The 19,181-nt window shown below is 40.6% G+C and overlaps 1 protein-coding gene across 14 annotated transcripts in view; it reads left to right on the top strand.

The window, feature by feature from the left end:
* BTBD7 (BTB domain containing 7) overlaps window positions 1-19,181 on the top strand; it is a 103,809-nt gene that overhangs the window by 25,373 nt on the left and 59,255 nt on the right. For 13 of the 14 annotated variants that reach the window (XM_074996588.1, XM_074996584.1, XM_074996578.1 and 10 more), the window contains 2 exons: window positions 10,035-10,223; window positions 17,189-18,268. In XM_074996588.1, the coding sequence (XP_074852689.1) occupies window positions 10,142-10,223; window positions 17,189-18,268 (1,162 nt within the window). In that variant the 5' untranslated portion in view covers window positions 10,035-10,141. Of the gene's footprint in view, window positions 1-3,074; window positions 3,243-10,034; window positions 10,224-17,188; window positions 18,269-19,181 lie in introns of all 14 variants that reach the window. The other variant, XM_074996586.1, reaches the window with a different exon arrangement.

The following is a 19,181-nucleotide window of genomic DNA, read 5'->3' on the forward strand; positions in this document are numbered from 1 at the left end:
AAGGGAGTACATTGTCTAAACTGAAAAATTTGTAATTTCAAGAAATCCACAAGTCACTTTGCCAGTAAAACTAATTAGACCTATTCCCTATACTTGCCTCTTAGCTTCTGATACACTTTTTTTTTTTCTTTTCCCCCGTGTATGAAGTTTAGACCAGGGTAGTGTGGCTGTGCAGGTTTCTTAAAACTGGTCAGAAATGTACATTTAATTGTCCTTTCTGCTGTGATTTTGCTTAACAGAGTTGGAGTTTTAGATTTGAACAGTTGGGGTTTTAATGTTAAATGAGAAGGATAAACTCAAGATCATGTTTCATTAGTTAAGTTTCTTCTTTTTGCTTCAGTCTATGACCTTGATGTTTGTAGTCAGGCTAGAGAATTGAAAGGTTCCATAGTCTTCCCCCCCCTTTTTTTTTTATTAAACTGTTTAGGTTCAAATGCTTTAACTATATGAAAACAGGAAGTCCTGTGGTACCTGACTGATAGACAAACAGATACTTTGGAGCATATGCTTTCGTGGGCAAAGGCCCTTTCATCTGACAAAGCAGGGCTTTGCCTGCAAAAGCTTATTTTCCAAAATATCTGTTAGTCTGTAAGGTACCACAGGACTTCTTGTTCTTGTTTTTGAAGATACCAACAGGGGTAGCCATGTTAGTCTGTAGCTTCACAAAAAAAAAAACAAAAAAACTGTTCTGTAGCACATGAGACTAACAATTTTATTTATTATTAATGCGCTTTTGTGGTAAGATCTAAACTCCATCAGATTTTGGAGCAAGAGTAAGAGAGAGAGTGAGAGAGTGAGAGAGTGAGAGAGTGAGAGAGTGAGAGAGTGAGAGAGAGAGAGAGAGAGAGAGAGTGTGTGTGTGTGTGTGTGGAGGAGCTGAAAGAAGAAAATGTGTGTGTGCGGGAGCGTGGGGTGGGTCACCTGTTAGCTTGTTTTGTCTGCTTGTGTTTTTTTTGTATATCAAGCCAGATTTCTATAAGATTAACAGTGGTATCAGCCTGTAGTTAGATTTTCCCTAAATCCCCTTCAGTTGGTTTTGTTGATTGTAGCACCTTCTAGTAAAAGTTGTCTTTTTTTATATAAAACATGGTACATTTTGCATATATTTGACAGTTTATAGTTGGACCTTGCCTCACTGACATTGTCACTAATACCCTTGGACCAACATGTCTACAATTATACTATATGCAGTGATTTTTTTTTAAAGTATAATCACAGCCCTGTGCTATTTCTTGGCTGCTGTAAAACTAATGTGTGGGTAAAAACAGTAAGAAACAACCATGCAATGTATGCAGTTGATATTCCTAACTTTGAACAAGAATTCTGGTGCTGTAACCAAAAGGTTAATGTCATCCTTCGAGGTATAAATAGCACTGCTGAGTAGGAATAGGGGAAGACTACGTTACCTCTGTATTTGGCACTCTACTGTCAGTAATAGAATAGTGTCTGTTTCTCGGGTCCACATTTCAAGAAGGATTTATTAGAGAGGGATCAGTGAAGAACCACAAAAATTATTAGTTTTGCAAAAATGCCTGTCTTTTTGATTACGCTGTTTGTTTTAGCTCAGACTATATGATCACAAATAGTCCCTTCTGGCTTTATAATCTGTGAACTGTGTTTTTGCTCTCTGTTTAATGTGTTTATTTAAATGGTAGAAATAAAAATCATGTTGTGTTGGCGTAAGTAATTTACTATTCTGTTCAATTTCAAGAATAGTAAATTTTATAATTCTTTCATGATAACTTAATTCCAGAAGAAATACATAGAAGAAAAACAAGCTTTCAAAATGTGAGGGGAAGGAGAAGATTAAATTTTCTGTTGTTGGCTGTACTTCTTGGTTTTTACACTTGAACCTCTTAATTAAATCCCAGTGGATAACAGAAAATTACATAAAATGGGTTAAGACTTGTGTACAAAAGTGTGTTTGTTATCCAGAGTTCATTCTACACACAGTTTTTGTTATATCAAAGTTTCCAGTGACTTTTCAGCAGTCAGCACAGGTTCTTGAAATATTAGACCTTTATATATTATGTGGTTTTGGAAAAAAAAAACAAAGTTTTTATTTCAGGCATAGTTGCTGACTTTGTTTGAACTTACATCTTTTCATTTAAGTAACAGTTTAATCTGTAAGCCTCCCATGCCCTAAAAATGCTATTTGAGACCACTGCGGGCGCTTATGACCAAATTGGGTATTGCCATTTTCACAGGTCTCAGTCTCAACTTTCAAATTACTGGTTAGTACATTGTGGACTTGTTGATATTAAGAAGTTGGGCACAGTTCTTAACTTTTTGTGTTCTATTTTGTGTCTGCTATCCTTTTTCCGGATGTCTTGGATCCTCAAAGGCCAGCTAGTTTTTCCATTTCTCTTCTGATAGCAAATAATTGACGTTATGGATACTTATTTCCTCCCCATGTCCTCCTCCATCCTTACCCCCACTCAGGGAAAAAAAGCTAAAAAAAAGAATGGAACTTTAGTTCTATGGACAAAAATTACACATCCAGTCTTAGTTTTCCTGCAATTTGTAATATCAGACACCTAAAAAAGGCAAAGGAGGGAAGCTTTGTATTCCTTTTGGGCATTTGTGATAATTGCTGTAAGGAAAGATGAAATCTTGAATTTATAATCGAATATTGAGTATGCGTTTATGATATGCCGTAGCTTTATCCTATGTCCATTTAAGCTCTCTTGCAGCTGCTCCTCACCACGGTGTATTGGCCATGTCACTGTCCAGCATTTCTATGGTTTTGTCAAGATTTTCAGCCAGATAGTGTTTCACTTCATATCTAGAAGGCTGACTACAGTACTAACTGGCTTGGCTCGGCTCAGTCAAGTTTAGGTGTAAACTTATTCCAAGTACACTACCATATTACTGATTTAACAAAAAAAAATTAATTTAAAAAGGCTGAAAACAATCAGTTAAGTTACATAAGTATGCTGTTACAGTTCATATATGCCATTAATGACAATACTGGCATGAAAATTGAATAACTTTGACCCATAAGGTATAATCAGTATTTACAATTTAAATATATTATAATGACATACTTTCCCCCCATACAAATACATCTTTAGGTGAAGAATTCTTTCAACGCAAACATTACAAATTTGCAATACTTTCCACTGTGCTGTTTACATGGTGATGATGAAACTCATGATTTACACAGAAAGGGACAGGCAACACCAGAAACCAACTTCAAGGAGAACAAAGACTGCTAAAAAAGAGAGAAAACAAACTTTCAAGTACGTGATTTTGGTCAGGTTATGCAAAACATGTTTTATAGTGTTCCATTAAATTCCTCCCCCACTGAAAACCGATGTAAATAAATGGAATTTTATTTATTGGAGTGACTGTGTTGACACTGCCCAAATTTTCTAAGATGCCTTTTTCATATTAGATATTTTTGAAGGGATTCAGTTTGGTTTATTGACAGTATTTAAATTATGCAATGTCTAACGCTTTTGCAGTCTGTCTCTGGGTGAAATTAGTTTATTCGTTTGATACAGTTTGGGAAGTTTTAACACCTGCGTTTTAGTGAATGTATGCAACACTTGAGCAGCTTTAATTATTTATGAATTTATTTATGTATAACATGTAGATTTATAGGTTGTTTGCATTTTTGGCACATGCAAATCTTTCACTGACTTCAGAGGAGACTTTTGGGTGCCAAAAAGGCTTACACCATGGTTGCGTCTACACTAGCGAGTTCATTTAAAATATATGTAGAAAGGACAGGCTCTTTTGAAATATCCCGCGGAGCGTCTACACACAAAACATGTTTTTTCTAAAGGAATTTTGAAAGAATGTGGCCTGCCTTTCGAATTTGCTCTTCCGTCCCTGTTTCAGGAAGTGTGTCCCCTTTGGAAAGACACTTCTGAAAGAAGACGTGTGCAGGTACTCCGCAGGCTGCTCTTTTGAAAGAAGGGGTTCTCCATGGCACTGACCAGATGGAGTGCAGAGACGCCCCTGCCAGCACAAGTGGGGCTCTATGGTCTCTGAGTGACCGCATTTAAAGACACAGGGACCCAGAAACCCCATGGCAGGAAGCTTAGAGTGTGATAGCAGCAGGGAGAGCATGAGCCTCCTCCAAAATGTCTCCAGCTAATGGTAGAGCAGCACCAGGCACCCTACCAGTGTCACAGTCAGTTGCCAGGACCCCCATGGCTTCCAGGAGGCCAACCAGGGGCCAAAGCAGAGAGCCCCCTCCTGGAGTGAGGCCACTGCTGGGACTGTGGGGGGATGAGGAGGTCTTCCTCCACACCAGCCGCTGGAGCTGGGATGCCACAGTATGTGTCCGGCTGTCCACAGGACTGACCTCCTGGCTGCCCGTCCCTACTCTCCTTCTCTTCCCACCCCCACCCTCCCACTGCCAAGGGTATGGTCAAAAGTCAGTGCAGCAGCAGGCGTACTGCCAGGCCTGAGACACAGCCAGCCACTGGCTGCCCCCACTACAAGGACCTCAATTGGCTCCTGGAGCCGAAGGATGCAGCCTAGCCGGAAACCTTGCTGGACATGGCAGAGCCCAGCTGCAGCCTCAGGAGCAGGAGCTGTTGTCCAATGAGGTGTCCCTGCCTGGCTCTTTGAACCAGGCCCCCTCCACCTGGTCCTCCCTTGAGTTTGAGGGACCCTCAAGTAGGTAACAGGCTATTTAGATACCCCACGTCATGTGGGGAGGGGAGCCTGCCCTGTCATAGCCAGCATCAGGCTGATCACACAGCCACCAGCCCCATCCAGATGGCTGTGACCCTGGACTACAGAGCGGGCTGTGCACGGCACTCAGCACCCACTCCTGGGGAGGGAGAAATGTGGGGGGTGGGGAGGAACTGCACCCAACATGTGCTCCACCCATGGTGGGCCCCCCTCCCCTGTATATACCTCCCTTGTTTAGTTTGTACTAAAAAAAAGTTACAACATTTAGTTAATTTTCAACCATTCCCATGTGATTGGTGGGGCAACAGTAAGGGCTGCATGTGCAGGGAGGAGGGGTGTGTCGTGGTGGAGGGTGCTTGGGGGACGATCATTGAGGGCCTCCCTGACCCGCAGCCCATCCTGGTGCTCCTGATGGCATGGACTGGCTGTTCATAGCCAGGGCCGGTGTCGGCAGCCCACCCTGCGCGAATAGCTTGCGCTTTCTCTCCACTATATTGTGGAGAGTGCAGCGTGCCCCACCACAGCAGGCACTTAGTGGAGGCTGACCTCCTGGCACATTTGGAGGCACCGAAAGGCCCCTTCAGGTGGCCTAATGCCTACTCCACTGTGTTGTTCAGGCGCTTGTTTAAAAAGGTCCTGGGTGGTGTCAGTATGCCCTGTGTAGGACTGGATCAGTCATGGCTGCAGGAGTTGGCAGTGTCGATCACAATGCAGGGGGGCATGGTCAGGTCCCTGACTGGGAGCTCTCACCCAGGGGGCATGTAAGTCCCATCCTGCGCCCCAGCCAACAGTTCCAGAAGACCCAGGCATTGTGGGTTCATGCGGACCAACCCATGCAGATGTCCATGAAATGCCCCTTGGTATCCCCAAGGGCCTGGAGCACCGCAGAGTAGTACCCCCTGTGGTTGATGTATTGCCCTGCTCTGTGGTCAGGGGCCCAGATGGTGATGTGGGTACTATCCAGTGTGCCACTGCAAACAAGGTCCCTGACATGGACGACCCTCCACAGGAGGACAGCATTGACTGCCCTGTCGACCTGCATGGGAGGGAGGGTGTGCACGCTTGTGAATGCATGGCAGGGTGACCCAGATCCCTCCCTCCCTCCATCCCTGAGGGTCCCTCTTGCCCAGGAGCCACCTCCCCTTGGTGGATGTGTGACCCAAGTATGCCTTACTTCCATGGGGGCAGCTCCAACAGTGGCCTTGCCCATCCTGAGCTGGTGGCTGACTGAGCAGTCACTGTCTGGGGTGGTGAGCTTCCATGTGGCGATGGCAACAGTGACCCTCTTGTGCTGAGAGGTGGGGGCGAGCCAGTGACACAGCTCCTGGAATGTCTGCTTTGTCTTCTGGAAACTCTGGAGCCATCGGTCATTGTCCCACTCACCCATCATGAGCTGGTCCACCACTTGGTGCTTGTGGGGTACCTCCACAGGTGCCAGATGGCATGGGGGGAGGAGGGTGGAAGGTGCTCTGCAGACGGAGCCTGCAGGACCATGGCGGGACAGGTCGGCTGCCAGAGGAGTTACCAGGTAGCAAGGACCACCGTGGCCAGCAGTCGGACCACGTTGGGGGCATCCCCATCAGGGAGCTGCAGGGGATCCATGGAGGTCTGCCCAATAATGGCTTTACTGCGTGCTCAGAGTCTGCAGTGCTGTATGTTGCAAAGCAGCTCTCGGCACGTGCAGGGTGGAGGAGCTTGGGTAAAGGCCTATGAGGGAGTGGCTGGCTGCAGGGCCCAGAAGGACTTGTCCGCCATGCGACCCCACCTGTGGCATTTCCTAGCTTGTACTTTTGAAAGGATGCCTGTTGCTACGTGGACGCAGTCTTTCAGAAGAGAAGATCTGAGACTCAGTCTATGTTTTGTGTGTAGATGTGGTCTTTCAAAAGCCGATCTTCTGGAAAATAGTTTCCAGAAGTTTACTTTTCAAAATTATGCTGTAGTGTTGACGTAGTCCAAGAGTTTTCAGACAGTTGCAGTTTCAGGGCATGTTACTGTGAAGTGCTGAGTATCCTCAACTTCCATTGAGTCTTTAGGGTAGTTGGTACTTTTCAGGGTAAAGCCCCAAATACAACTAGCCTAAAAGAAAAATAGGGCTGGAGGAACAGAAATACACAGTCATGCAATAATGATCAGTAGCTGTGACATCTTAATATGCACTTCATGGTATTTTAAAAATAGAAACAAACTTGTAACCTTTGCTCTTTAGTTATGCATCTCGGAAGGCACTACCCTCGCTGAATAAAGAGCACAAAACCCACCTGTGTGTGTCTTCGTTATAGAAGCTAAATCTATTTATAATTAAATCCAAATTTTGCAGTTGCCCCAAAGAAAAAAATCCATTCTCTCATGGTCTTCTGTTTGACAGGCTTTTATGAGTCCCTGTGCTATCTGAGGGTATCCCCCACTCCTTGCTTATGTACGAGGCTTGAAAAACTTACTAGCCTAAGCACTAGCCTTTGCAGTATGTCAGAACAGCAGCACTACCCTCCACCTCCCATTGCCCGCCACAGTAGTCACTACCCTCAGTTACCTTCTGTGATTTAAAGGAAGAAAATGATAAAATGTATACAGTCCAGTGTTAAAATTAAATAGTTGTCTAACTTTGAATGTTTAAATGCACCTTATTAAGGCTGTTTGAACAAAAGGTAATTGTGGGGGTAATATTTGTATGACTTTATAAATTATACCAGTATAGTTAAAATGGTACAAGGTTTGTATGTAGATTAACCCTTAAACCATAAGATCTCTGGGGGTGGGGGGGTTGTTTTACTTTCCGCACAGTGCCTAGCACAAGGGGTCGCTAATCCTTATGTTGGGTTCCTGGGCTGTTAAGGCATTTTGTAGAATCCTTTCAGTTTCATCATTACAATTTTATCATCCCCTCCAGCCCATGTTTCTGTATTTTGAGTTTGGTGTGGGAGAGGGGGTGCACTATAGGCTGCTGATACTCAGTTAACAATTAGGCTTTTCCCTTTGGTGATAAAATGTTAACACTGTGAATTGAAAACAAATCTAAATAGATCTTGAAAAGAGGAGGATTTAAATAAGTTTGTCCCTGTACATACTTTATGAATCCTTTATGTGCTGTCTCTCTTTGTCACTGGCTTACTTAGGACCTGGCAATATTTACTTGTACATGCTTAACCACTTTTTGACATAAAGTACACTTATTCTTTGTAAGGGTTTTAGATGAAGGTGTTTGCTTTTTAACAAATTAAGCTTAGGCTTGTGGCTTGTCCACACCAGAAACGTGTAACTGTAAGTTAAGAATTTACTGATATAATTAAACATTAATCAATGTTATAAAAGGTGCATTCTGCTAGGATTGGTGGTTAGTTTTTCCCATCCAGAATAAGCTATACTTGGTAGAAGCAATTTTTATACAGCTATAACTGTATCTAACTTTATCGAACAGATAAAGTAGCAAAACTTCGTCGTATAGGCAAGTCCATAATTGTAAATTTGCTAGCTAAAAGTCATGATTGATACAGCTGTCCTGTTACTTCACAATTTAACACACTGCTGCATTATTCATATAAATGATTTAGAAGAACAGTGGTCTTTGAGTTTAACTTCATCATTCATATCAAAACAAAAAAGCAGTCATGTAACACTTTAAAGACTAACAAGATAATTTATTAGGTGATGAGCTTTCATGGGACAGACCCACTTCTTCAGATCTGTAGTCATACCAGAACAAACTCACTATGTAAAGCACAGAGGTCCAAAAATTGTTATCAAGGTTGGCAAATCAGACAGAAGAGGGATGTGTGGAGGGTGAGGAAGAAAAGAGTTCAGTTTCTGAGAGAGTCCTTATAATGGGTCAGGTAATTGCTGTCCCTGTTCAAACCACATGTTAATGTTTAGAGTTTAAATTACCTCATCCATTATAAAGCCACTTTCAGATACTTTGATGTTTGACCTAACTCTTAACTTCCCAACCCCCACCTTTGCTCCTCTGTCTGATTTGCCAACCTTGATAACAATTTTTGGACCTCTGCGCTTTCTATATTGAGTTTATTCTGGTAAGAACATAAGAACATAAGAATGGCCATACTGGGTCAGACCAAAGGTCCATCCAGCCCAGCATCCCATCTGCCGACGGTGGCCAATGCCAGGTGCCCCAGAGAAGGAGAACAGAAGACAATGATCAAGTGATTTATCTCCTGCCATCCATCTCCTGCCCTTGTTCTGATGGCTAGGGCACCATACTTTATCCCTGGCTAATAGCCATTTATGGACCTAACCTGCAAAAATTTATCAAGCTCTTTTTTAAACCCTAATAGAGTCCTGGCCTTCACAGCCTCCTCGGGCAAGGAGTTCCACAGGTTGACTGTGCGCTGTGTGAAGAAAAATTTCCTTTTATTAGTTTTGAACCTACTACCCATCAATTTCATTTGGTGTCCCCTAGTTCTTGTATTATGGGAAAAGGTAAATAATTTTTCTATATTCACTTTCTCCACACCATTCATGATTTTATATACCTCTATCATATCGCCCCTCAATCGCCTCTTTTCCAAACTGAAAAGTCCCAGTCTTTCTAGCCTCTCCCCATATGGGACCCGTTCCAAGCCCCTAATCATCTTAGTCGCCCTTTTCTGAACCTTTTCTAATGCCAATATATCTTTTTTGAGGTGAGGAGACCACACCTGCATGCAGTACTCAAGATGTGGGCGTACCATAGTTTTATATAGGGGAAGTATGATATCTTTTGTCTTATTATTGATCCCTTTTTTAATAATTCCTAACATCCTATTTGCCTTACTAACTGCCGCTGCACACTGCGTGGATGTCTTCAGAGAACTATCCACTATAACTCCAAGATCCCTTTCCTGATCTGTCGTAGCTAAATTTGACCCCATCATGTAGTACGTGTAATTTGGGTTATTTTTTCCAACATGCATTACCTTACACTTACCCACATTAAATTTCATTTGCCATTTTGCTGCCCAATCACTCAGTTTGCTGAGATCTTTTTGTAGTTCTTCACAATCCCTTTTGCTTTTGACTGTACTGAACAACTTGGTGTCATCTGCAAACTTTGCCACCTCACTGCTTACCTCATTTTCTAGATCATTGATGAACAAGTTAAACAGGTAAGGCTGTAGATCTGAAGAATTAGGTCTGTCCCACAAAAGCTCATCGCCTAACAAATTATCGTGTTGGTCTTTAAAGTGCTACATGACTGTTTTTTATTGTTTTGATATAATACAGATGAACACATCTATCTCTGTCACTTCATAAGTGTTTTTTTGTCTTGAAAATGTACTAGAGGATATCTGATTTAGAAACAAAACAGTTTTTTAAATTTAATATATTTTAGAATGCCTACCAAAAACAATTAATGAAGCCATTTATTTGTATTTTTGTTGTTTTTTCTTCAGAAATGGAGGAACGCAGTCTTCTGGAGCTGGGATTGAAGGTTTATAATGGATTATGGGATTATACATTGAAGAGCCAAAAGGTGGCATGCCTGAGTGACTGAAAAAAAATGGGTGCAAATGCATCTAACTACCCTCATTCGTGTTCCCCAAGGGTAGGGGGAAATGCACAGGCACAACAGACATTTATAGGTAAATTTTAATCCAGTCATTTTTGTTTACTGTATTTTATGTGCAGTGGGCTTGGATTGTTTGCAGTATCAGTAAAAGATTGAAGAGCCTTTTATCTTCCACTTCTGTTTGAATCTGCTCAAATTTAGTAGTTTAAGAAATTTTATACTTTTTAATAGCTGTTTGGCTTACTTGCAAAATGAGTTTGTGTTCCCAGTTCCTAAATGGCAGATGTTCATGTGATTAAAAACCACCATCACAGTTGGCTGTCTGTATGATCTCAACCATTGATGACAATTGTCCTTGCTTACAAGGGACAGATGATACCTGTTTAAAGGTACATGTACCATTTTCCCCACTTCTTTTCCTCCAGAAAATTGTCGATCATATTATAATAGAATTAAAACACTGCTGTTTTTATTTCTCTCTCCTCCACCCCTAAGTTCTCTTTCCTGTGTTGCTGACACTGACAGGCCAACCTGGGAAACTCTATCCTCTTGTCCCTATTCTATTTTCTTCTGATAAATAGAGGTCTTTAGTTTCTAGCAGTACTAAAATCATTTCAACAGAAATTTTGTTTAAACACTCTGAAACCAAAGCTCTTAGGAGGTATGTGTTTCACAATGAGGCCTCAACTGAGGCCCCAAACACTAGCATAGTACATATAAATAAAAAGCTGATTGTTTTCACCAACATCTTTTAAGACAACTTTATTCAGAAATCCGTTAGCCTGAAGATTTTTTTGTCCTAGTAAATAACAAATGTTCTTATGCTACCATATAATTTTTTGGATCACTCCTCCCTAACATTTAAAATCCTAAATTATAATATAAATGCATAGCTACAGAATGTGTGGAACTCCCTTTTAGTGCTTTGATTTGTAATATGGAATCAATAGTTAACCATATCGTGTGATCGTGATGCAAAGTTATTCCTATATTCAATATCACCAAAAGTGCAGATATGTCCTAAGCAGCAAAGCATCTATCAGTTAATCATTTTGAATAAGTATCTTTTAATACAGGAGAACTTGCCAAGAAGTTGAAGTTGAATAGGTGGACTCTTCATTACACATTGCTTATCTCCAGAGTAGACTCTACATTTTGTGTGTGTTGTCACCTCATCCCCCAAGAAGACTGTTGTAGTAAATATCACCTAAGTGTCTACAAAGTATGGGACATTACTGTCTTCAGCGCTTTAAAATTTTACATGCTCTACTTATATCTTTTTCAATTTCTGCTTAATTGTAATGGCCAACTTGAGCTGTCTTCCTTGACAATCACAAGGTAAATCTTTTCATCATTGCAAGAATGACGCTCACAGGAGTGGTGTCTTCATCTACATAAATGCTGCTGCCCCTCCTCTGACCTGCCCTGTCTTTCCCCAAAATGAACTTGAAACCAGTCAACCAAAAAACAAATCCTACCCCAAGCAGTTTTATCCTGAAAAGTATACACACCAGAGATCCAATGAATTATCTAGGAACTTCACTATTGCTATGAACTGTATGCAGTGATGGGCTGCAATGTAAAATTTTAAGATAAATACCTACATTTATCATCTCTAAATTTCAGTGACCCATAACTTCTCTGGTGAGAATTAAGGTAGAGATTTGCAAAGAATACTTGGGAAATAGGGCAACAAAGCCCACTGAAAAATCAATGGAAAATAAGTACTTCAGTTGTTTTATGGTGCTTTGAAAAATCCCAGCATAAACCCTTCAAAAGCATGATAATATGTGCAATATAAGAAAGAAAAATAAGGATTATCAGCACCTTTCCTCTGTCTTTCCTTACCCTCTTTTCTTCCTCTTGTCTCCTTTACTTCTTGTTTTCTTGAGTGTTCATTCTTTGGTTCCATGTCAGGGGAAAATAGATGTGTTCAAACAAAATAAGACTCCATTATTAATCATTTCAGTAGTTGACTGAGTAACTAGTGGTTATTCTTAGAAAAAACTTTTGTAGTTGGATTACTGTATGTGGAACATGTTTTCTGTTTGTGAGATCTGTTTGCTTTCTAAAAAAAATAGAAATGGATGTGTGATAAGGGTCAGAAAATGGTTTTCCACAAACAAGGGTTTACTTTTGGGGATCTGTGTTCAAATCATGTTACCTTAGTCTCAGCATATTTCCCACTAAAACTTGATATCGCTGTCGTGTAGATGTAGTTTGGGTGCTACAAATTGTGAAAACTGATTAGCAAATCAGTTGGAATATTTTCATAGTACCTGCCCTTAAATGTTCTTGGAGGAAAGCAACTAATAGCAAAGTCTCACTTGCAGCTCATAAAGAGAGAGCACGTGAATTAGAAGGTACAGCATTGTGGGGCCTTTTCCGCTGTTGTGAGAATTGTTTTTGTTCTGCTAAAGATGCAAACATTGCATTTTCATTTTTGGTGCAGCTTTACTTAGAATAAGGCTTTCATACCATTTACTCTGATTTCAATCAATTCTGCAGTTTAATTCTGAAGAAGTATAGGTACACAGAGGGCTTGACAAATCATATTTGTTATTCATTGTCAGTTAGCCAGATAGTTTCCTTGGGCAGTTATCAGTTTTTTTGAAATGTTTATCAGCTCCAAGACCAGTATAAACTGAGGCACATTAAGCTATTATAATTTTAATATTCATAAACACATAACTTTGTTTCTCACTGGGGAAAAAAATAAATTCTTTAATGTGCTTTTCCTACTGTTGCCCTAAGAAGAAAACAATTAAATCAGTGTATTGGGACCTTAATTGAAAAAAGTGTTTTGCAATGAGACATTGAGCTGCTAAATTACAACAGTGACACATCTGTATCTTCAGGCTTTCTCATCTCCTCCCCCAACCCCGGCTCAAATCTTGGTGACATACAGGTATTTAAATGATAGTGTATTAATCTCTCAGAATATATGGGAGAGTTCATGATTGTGGGTAGTAATACAGTATTAATTACAGTCAGTGCCTGTACCTGTTACATGCTAACTTGAGCCATGTTTTGATTTCCATTTATGATGTAGGTGCAAATAAGGTGGGATGAGAGTTGTGTGGTCTGGGTCTGCATTTTATAAAACTGCTTTTTGTAATCTTAATATTTCAGTGTCTGAGAATCACAGAACTGTCAAATGCAAGTGAAGCCCTTTAATTTTTCTGCAAGTTTGATATTCCTGCATGTTCCCTCATTGAAAATGCACCTTAACATAGTACATTGTATGCAGTTACAATTATTTCCGTAGTGTATAAATATGGATGGCAGTTAGCAGAAAATAAGAGCAGAAATGTGCTTCATGTTTTCTTTCTCATGTAAAGATAGTGCAGACAAACAGGGAGTTGACTTGGGAATTGTCTGAGAGGAAGTATAATAAGTGTTATGTTAAGGGGTCTATATTCTGATCCAGCTTGGTGAATATCTGAGTATTTGTTTGATTGGAGCTAGTTCCAGGAAATGTTCTTACCACCACCACCACCACCTCCTCCTCCTCCTCCTCCTCTCTTCCTGCACGCGCCCCCCCGCCCCCCTCTGAAATTATGAAGACAAATTGGATAGAGCTGAGAGCAGGCTGCAAAAATCATTAATGGGCTGGAGCAAATGATGTATGAGAGGCTGAGGGGAACTGGGCTTATTTAGTCCCCAGAAGAATGGGAGCAGGGACTTGATAGCCTGAAGGGAGGTTCCAAAGAGGATGGAGCTAGGTTATTCTAACTGGTGGCAGATATCAGAACAGGAAGCAATGGTTTCATGTTGGAGTGTGGGATGTCTAGGTTGGATATTAGGAAAACTGTTTCCATGGGATGGTCGTAAAACACTGGAATGGGGTTTCCTATGGAGGTGATAGAATCTCCATCCTTAAAGAGTAAGGCCATGTGATGGGTTGGATCATAGAGTTCCCCTTGCTAGCATCATAGAATACTAGAACTGAAAGGGACCTCGAGATGTCATCAAATCCAGTCCCCTGCACTCATGACAGGACCAAGCACCATCTAGTTTAGGGATGTAATTTAATGAGTTGAATGGTTGAATGCTAGGTATAATCAGTTAACCATAAAGGGACAGGGTATGGAGAATGGGGAGGCCATGAGTGGGGGCAGGGCACTCCAGTGCAGCCGGAGCAGCTCCCATCTGCAGGGGCCCAACCTGGGGTAGGGGTGGGCTCCAGTTACAGCTGGAGCAGCCCTGGTTGCTGGCACCCCAAGTGAACCACGAGCAGGGATACTCAAGCCCAGCCAGACTAGACCCCGTGTTTGAGGCGGAAGGACATTACACACTGTCTGGACTGGAGTAGCTTCCCCAGTGCCCCTACCCCACTCCCCCCAGCTTCTGCAGGCAGGGGCTGCTCCCACCACACTGGAGCACCCCTCAGCCCCCCGCATGGCATAGGTAGCTTCAGCCCCTACCGGTTACCATAACCAGTAAGCCTCATCCGTTATATGTGAGAGATGTGTATCTAACCTGTTCTTAAATATTTACAAGGATGGGCATTTTACAGCCTTCCTAGACAATTTATTCAAGTGCTTAACCACTATGACAGTTAGAAAATTTTTCCTCATGTCCAACCTAAACTTCCCTTGTGTCAATGTAAGCCCATTGTTTCTTGTCCTGCCCTCAGAGGTTAAGGAGAATAATTTCTTCCTCCTCCTTGTAATATTCTTTTAGGTACTTGAAAGCAGTTATGTCCCCTCTGTCCTCTTTTTTTTTTTTTTTTTTTTTGAACTAAACAAATCCAGTTCTTTCAATCATCCCTTATAGGCCATATTTTCTAGACCTTTAATTGTTTTTATTACTCTTCTCTGGACTGTTTCCAATTTCTCTACATTTTACTTGAAATGTGGTGCTCAAAACTGGACACAGTACTCCAGTTGAGGCCTAATCAGCACCGAGTAGAGTGGAAGAATTATGTCTGTCTTGCTTATGATACTCCTATCAATACATCCTCCAGGCTGGGGCAGCGGTACATCCTTTAGCTTTTTTTTTTTTTTTTTTTTAAAGAGTGGCTGTGCCAGGTCACCCACATAAAATGGCAAGGGCTGAGAGCCGGAAGCAAAGGCCGGTTCTTTCTTTGGGTTGGGGGAATGATGGGAGGGTCTGGGTCACACACACACACCTCTCCCTCTCCTGCCCAGCCGCAGTTTGGGAAACCAAACTCTTCCCATCCCCATTGAAAAATACCAGATTCAAGATGGATTCCAGCATCAGGTGGCATAGTCACATGTCTTTGTAGGACTAACCACATTTTGCGCATTATAGGAAAAACAAAGCCTTTTACAGATCATTGCTATTAAGTCCCTTACGTATCACTGGTGGCTCTCATTGGGAATTCTAAATTAGTAACCAGATTTACACTTCATATTTGTCACTTCCCATACAAGAATGGTACATAGCCTGCAATCCTGTGAATTCATGTCTTGAACAATAGGTTACTCAATCTGTTTTGCATAAAGCACATTTGAGTTATGCATATTCACATTCAAAAACATATTTCCATAAAAATATGGGGTATAATGTCACAGGCCTGGCATGACACAGCCCTGCCTGGAATGATATAGTAGAGGTGGCCCTGCTCAGGGGTTGAACTAGCTGACCTTTTGGGGTCTCTCCGACCTCTAATCTTTTATGAGTCTGTGTTGCAATGGCAATATCAGTGAACAACAAAACGTGAGGAAGGGAGTAGGGAGAGGATGTTTTGTTTTTGAAATTACAAAATCTGATTTTCTGAGATGCAATCATTTGAGTTACCCTTTGCTTTTCATTAAATAATTTTTAGATAATTTTGTTACTCATACTGCAAATTTGATGCATTCCCTGGGCTGATAGAAATTAAACTGGTATAGTGGGAGAACCAGTGGTGCAAATCCCATAAAATGGATGATGAGGTTTTTAGCTGTTTTGCATAAGTTATATGGTAGAGTACACAGTCTCTGCACTGGTGACAGTAAGCCAGAACAATTTACAGAAACTTTGTTCCAATAGCCCACAAGGTTCTTAAAAGCATTTTGTGCTGAGTTTGTGCTTTTCACAGTTCAGTTGGCTCAATCTGAATGCTACAATATTAACTATATAACACTGTGTTGATGGGCTAAGTTCATAGTAATGTTGTAACTTGAGGTTGTCACTTAATCCTACTTAAAATAATAAATTTGTCTGAGGTGAATGTATAATAAAGTATTTATACACACGCGCGCGCGATTCAGAATAAAACTCGTGGTTTCTACAGGCCACAGAGGCTTAGTTAGTTGAGAGTAGGGATGGTATAGTGAATCTGCAGACTGAAAAAGAATTATACTGTCTCACATTTGTGTATCTTTGCAAATAATATTCTAATTAAGCATACCATAACAATTGTGGAGTTTTTTCGCTAACTGCTAAATTTATATCTGCTGCTTTTCTAAAGTAGATTAATCTATTTCCTGATGTATGGATGGTTTGTTTCACGTGAAATCTTTTCCCCATCTGTCATGCGGCAATTGGCAAAATAGATGTTATGTTTGCAATAGTGTATTGAGACTGGGGTTTATAAGTAGCATAAGGCCAGCATGTGGGTTGCAACAAATATTTTTAAAAATTCTGAAATGAAATCTACAAAGCATGATTTGTCCATGCCTTTTTCAGTAGCTATAGTTTTGAAATGCTGTCAAAATTACATTAAAATTGATTGATTCTTGGAATGTAATGGATTGTGGTGGGGTCAGAAAGCTATGTTGTGTTTGTGAACTTCAGAATGAGATAAAACAAATACATTATGTACTCTGGAAAAGTGGATCATTTTATTATTCCTTTTTCTCTAGTTTAATAAAATTGTACTACTAAAGGCTGTTGCTCTAAGATGAATAAATGAACCTGTTGAATCTGACTAGTGCCTAGTTAAATAACTTGATATAAAGAGAAGGGAAGATACGTAACTTGTGGTAATATTTACTCTTCATTATCTATCCAATGCCACCAGTGGGCCAGTGTTAACTTTTTACTTCAAATGTTTTTAATTCTATTGCATTTTGCTTTCATCTTCAGGAACATCATCCTACTCTCATCAAGGTTATGGCTGTGAATCAAAACTGTATAGCCTTGACCACGGCCATGAGAAACCTCAAGACAAGAAAAAGAAAAGCTCTGGCTTGGCCACCCTCAAAAAGAAATTTATTAAGCGTCGGAAATCTAGCCGTTCTGCAGATCATGCTAAGCAGATGCGAGAGCTCCTCTCAGGCTGGGATGTTAGAGATGTCAATGCTTTAGTAGAAGAATATGAGGGAACTTCAGCCTTAAAGGAACTTTCTCTGCAAGCAAGTTTGGCAAGACCAGAAGCCAGGACGTTACAGAAAGACATGGCTGATCTGTATGAGTACAAATACTGCACTGATGTAGACTTAATATTTCAAGAAACTTGCTTCCCTGTGCATCGTGCGATATTAGCAGCAAGGTGTCCATTTTTTAAGACACTGCTTTCTTCTTCACCAGAATATGGAGCAGAGATAATAATGGATATCAACACAGCTGGTATAGACATGCCTATGTTTTCTGCTTTGTTACACTACCTTTATACAGGAGACTTTGGAATGGAGGATTCGAGATTCCAAAATGTTGATATCCTTCTGCAGCTTAGTGAAGAATTTGGAACACCAAATTCCTTAGATGTTGATATGCGTGGGCTATTTGATTATATGTGTTACTATGATGTGGTTCTTAGTTTTTCATCCAACTCTGAACTGGTAGAATCATTTGGTGGAAGTCCAAACTGTTTAGATGAAGAGCTCAGAGCTCACAAAGCTATTATTTCATCTCGGTCACCCTTTTTTCGACATCTGCTGCAAAGGAGGATACGAACTGGTGAAGAAATTACAGACCGAACACTACGGACTCCAACTAGAATTATACTGGATGAATCTATCATACCAAAAAAATATGCTAAGGTCATTTTAAACTGTATGTATACAGATGTGGTGGACCTCTCAATTTTGCACTGCAGCCACTCAGTGGGAAGTCTTAGTGAAGTTCAGGCTCTTGTAGCAGGAAAACTAAACATGACTAGGGCTGAAGAAGCTATGGAGCTCTATCATATAGCACTGTTCTTAGAGTTTAACATGCTTGCACAAGGTATGTAATACTGTTTATTTTTGCTCTTCAAATTGAATGAAACATTAAATTGCTTCTTTAAATTTTTGAAAACGTTTTTTCTGCCGCACTTGGGCTTTATTATACCTTTAGATACCAGCTTTTATTTAGCACGTTTTGTCAATGGATTTCAAAGTTTTTGCAAAGTAAGTCTCATTTTACATATAGAGAAAACAAGGCGCACGAATTTGAATGTCTTTTTTTTCCTGAAGGCTCGTCTACGTGTTACCCATCAGTGACAGAACTGGGAATAGAACTCCTGTCTCCCAAATCCTGTCCGGTGCTCTAGCTACTAGACTATACTGTCTCCCATAATATAGCTACCTTTTTTATCTGAGTATAAGTTCTAATCTGTTTGAGTGGGTGTTTGGGAAACACTGTGTTCAAAGTGACACTTGAAAACCAGCACCTTCTACTGTATCTCAAGTAGGACACCTAAAATCACTAGTTACTTTTGAAAGTCACGAATGAAACTCTGCTTACTGTTTTCACATCAAGGGATGAGAGGAAATGGTCCCATGGATGGTACGCTTGAGCTCTGGGTGATCTTGGGCGAACAGTGTCATTTTCTTGTGCCTGTTTAGTTACTCATATGTAAATTTGGGATATTTTTCACTTATTTCTTTTCAAAAATATTTAAACTGTGGTTGAAAAGTATAATTTTAAGTTTCACTGCTAGCATAGGCTTATTTGTTTTAATAGAATACATTTTGGCATGTTTGGAAAAAAAGAATGCAGATATCCATTTGTGGTTGTAAATGACATGGGATAGGGAAATTGAGGTTTTTTAGGATTTCTCTTAAGACAAAAGGAAATATTCCATAATGGGATATAAGTTTTTGAGGCATATAAACTTAAATGATTGGCTGTGAAGATGATGGAAAGTAGATTACAT

This window comes from Carettochelys insculpta, chromosome 6, assembly GCF_033958435.1.
Source record: "Carettochelys insculpta isolate YL-2023 chromosome 6, ASM3395843v1, whole genome shotgun sequence".
Taxonomy (NCBI): domain Eukaryota; kingdom Metazoa; phylum Chordata; order Testudines; family Carettochelyidae; genus Carettochelys; species Carettochelys insculpta.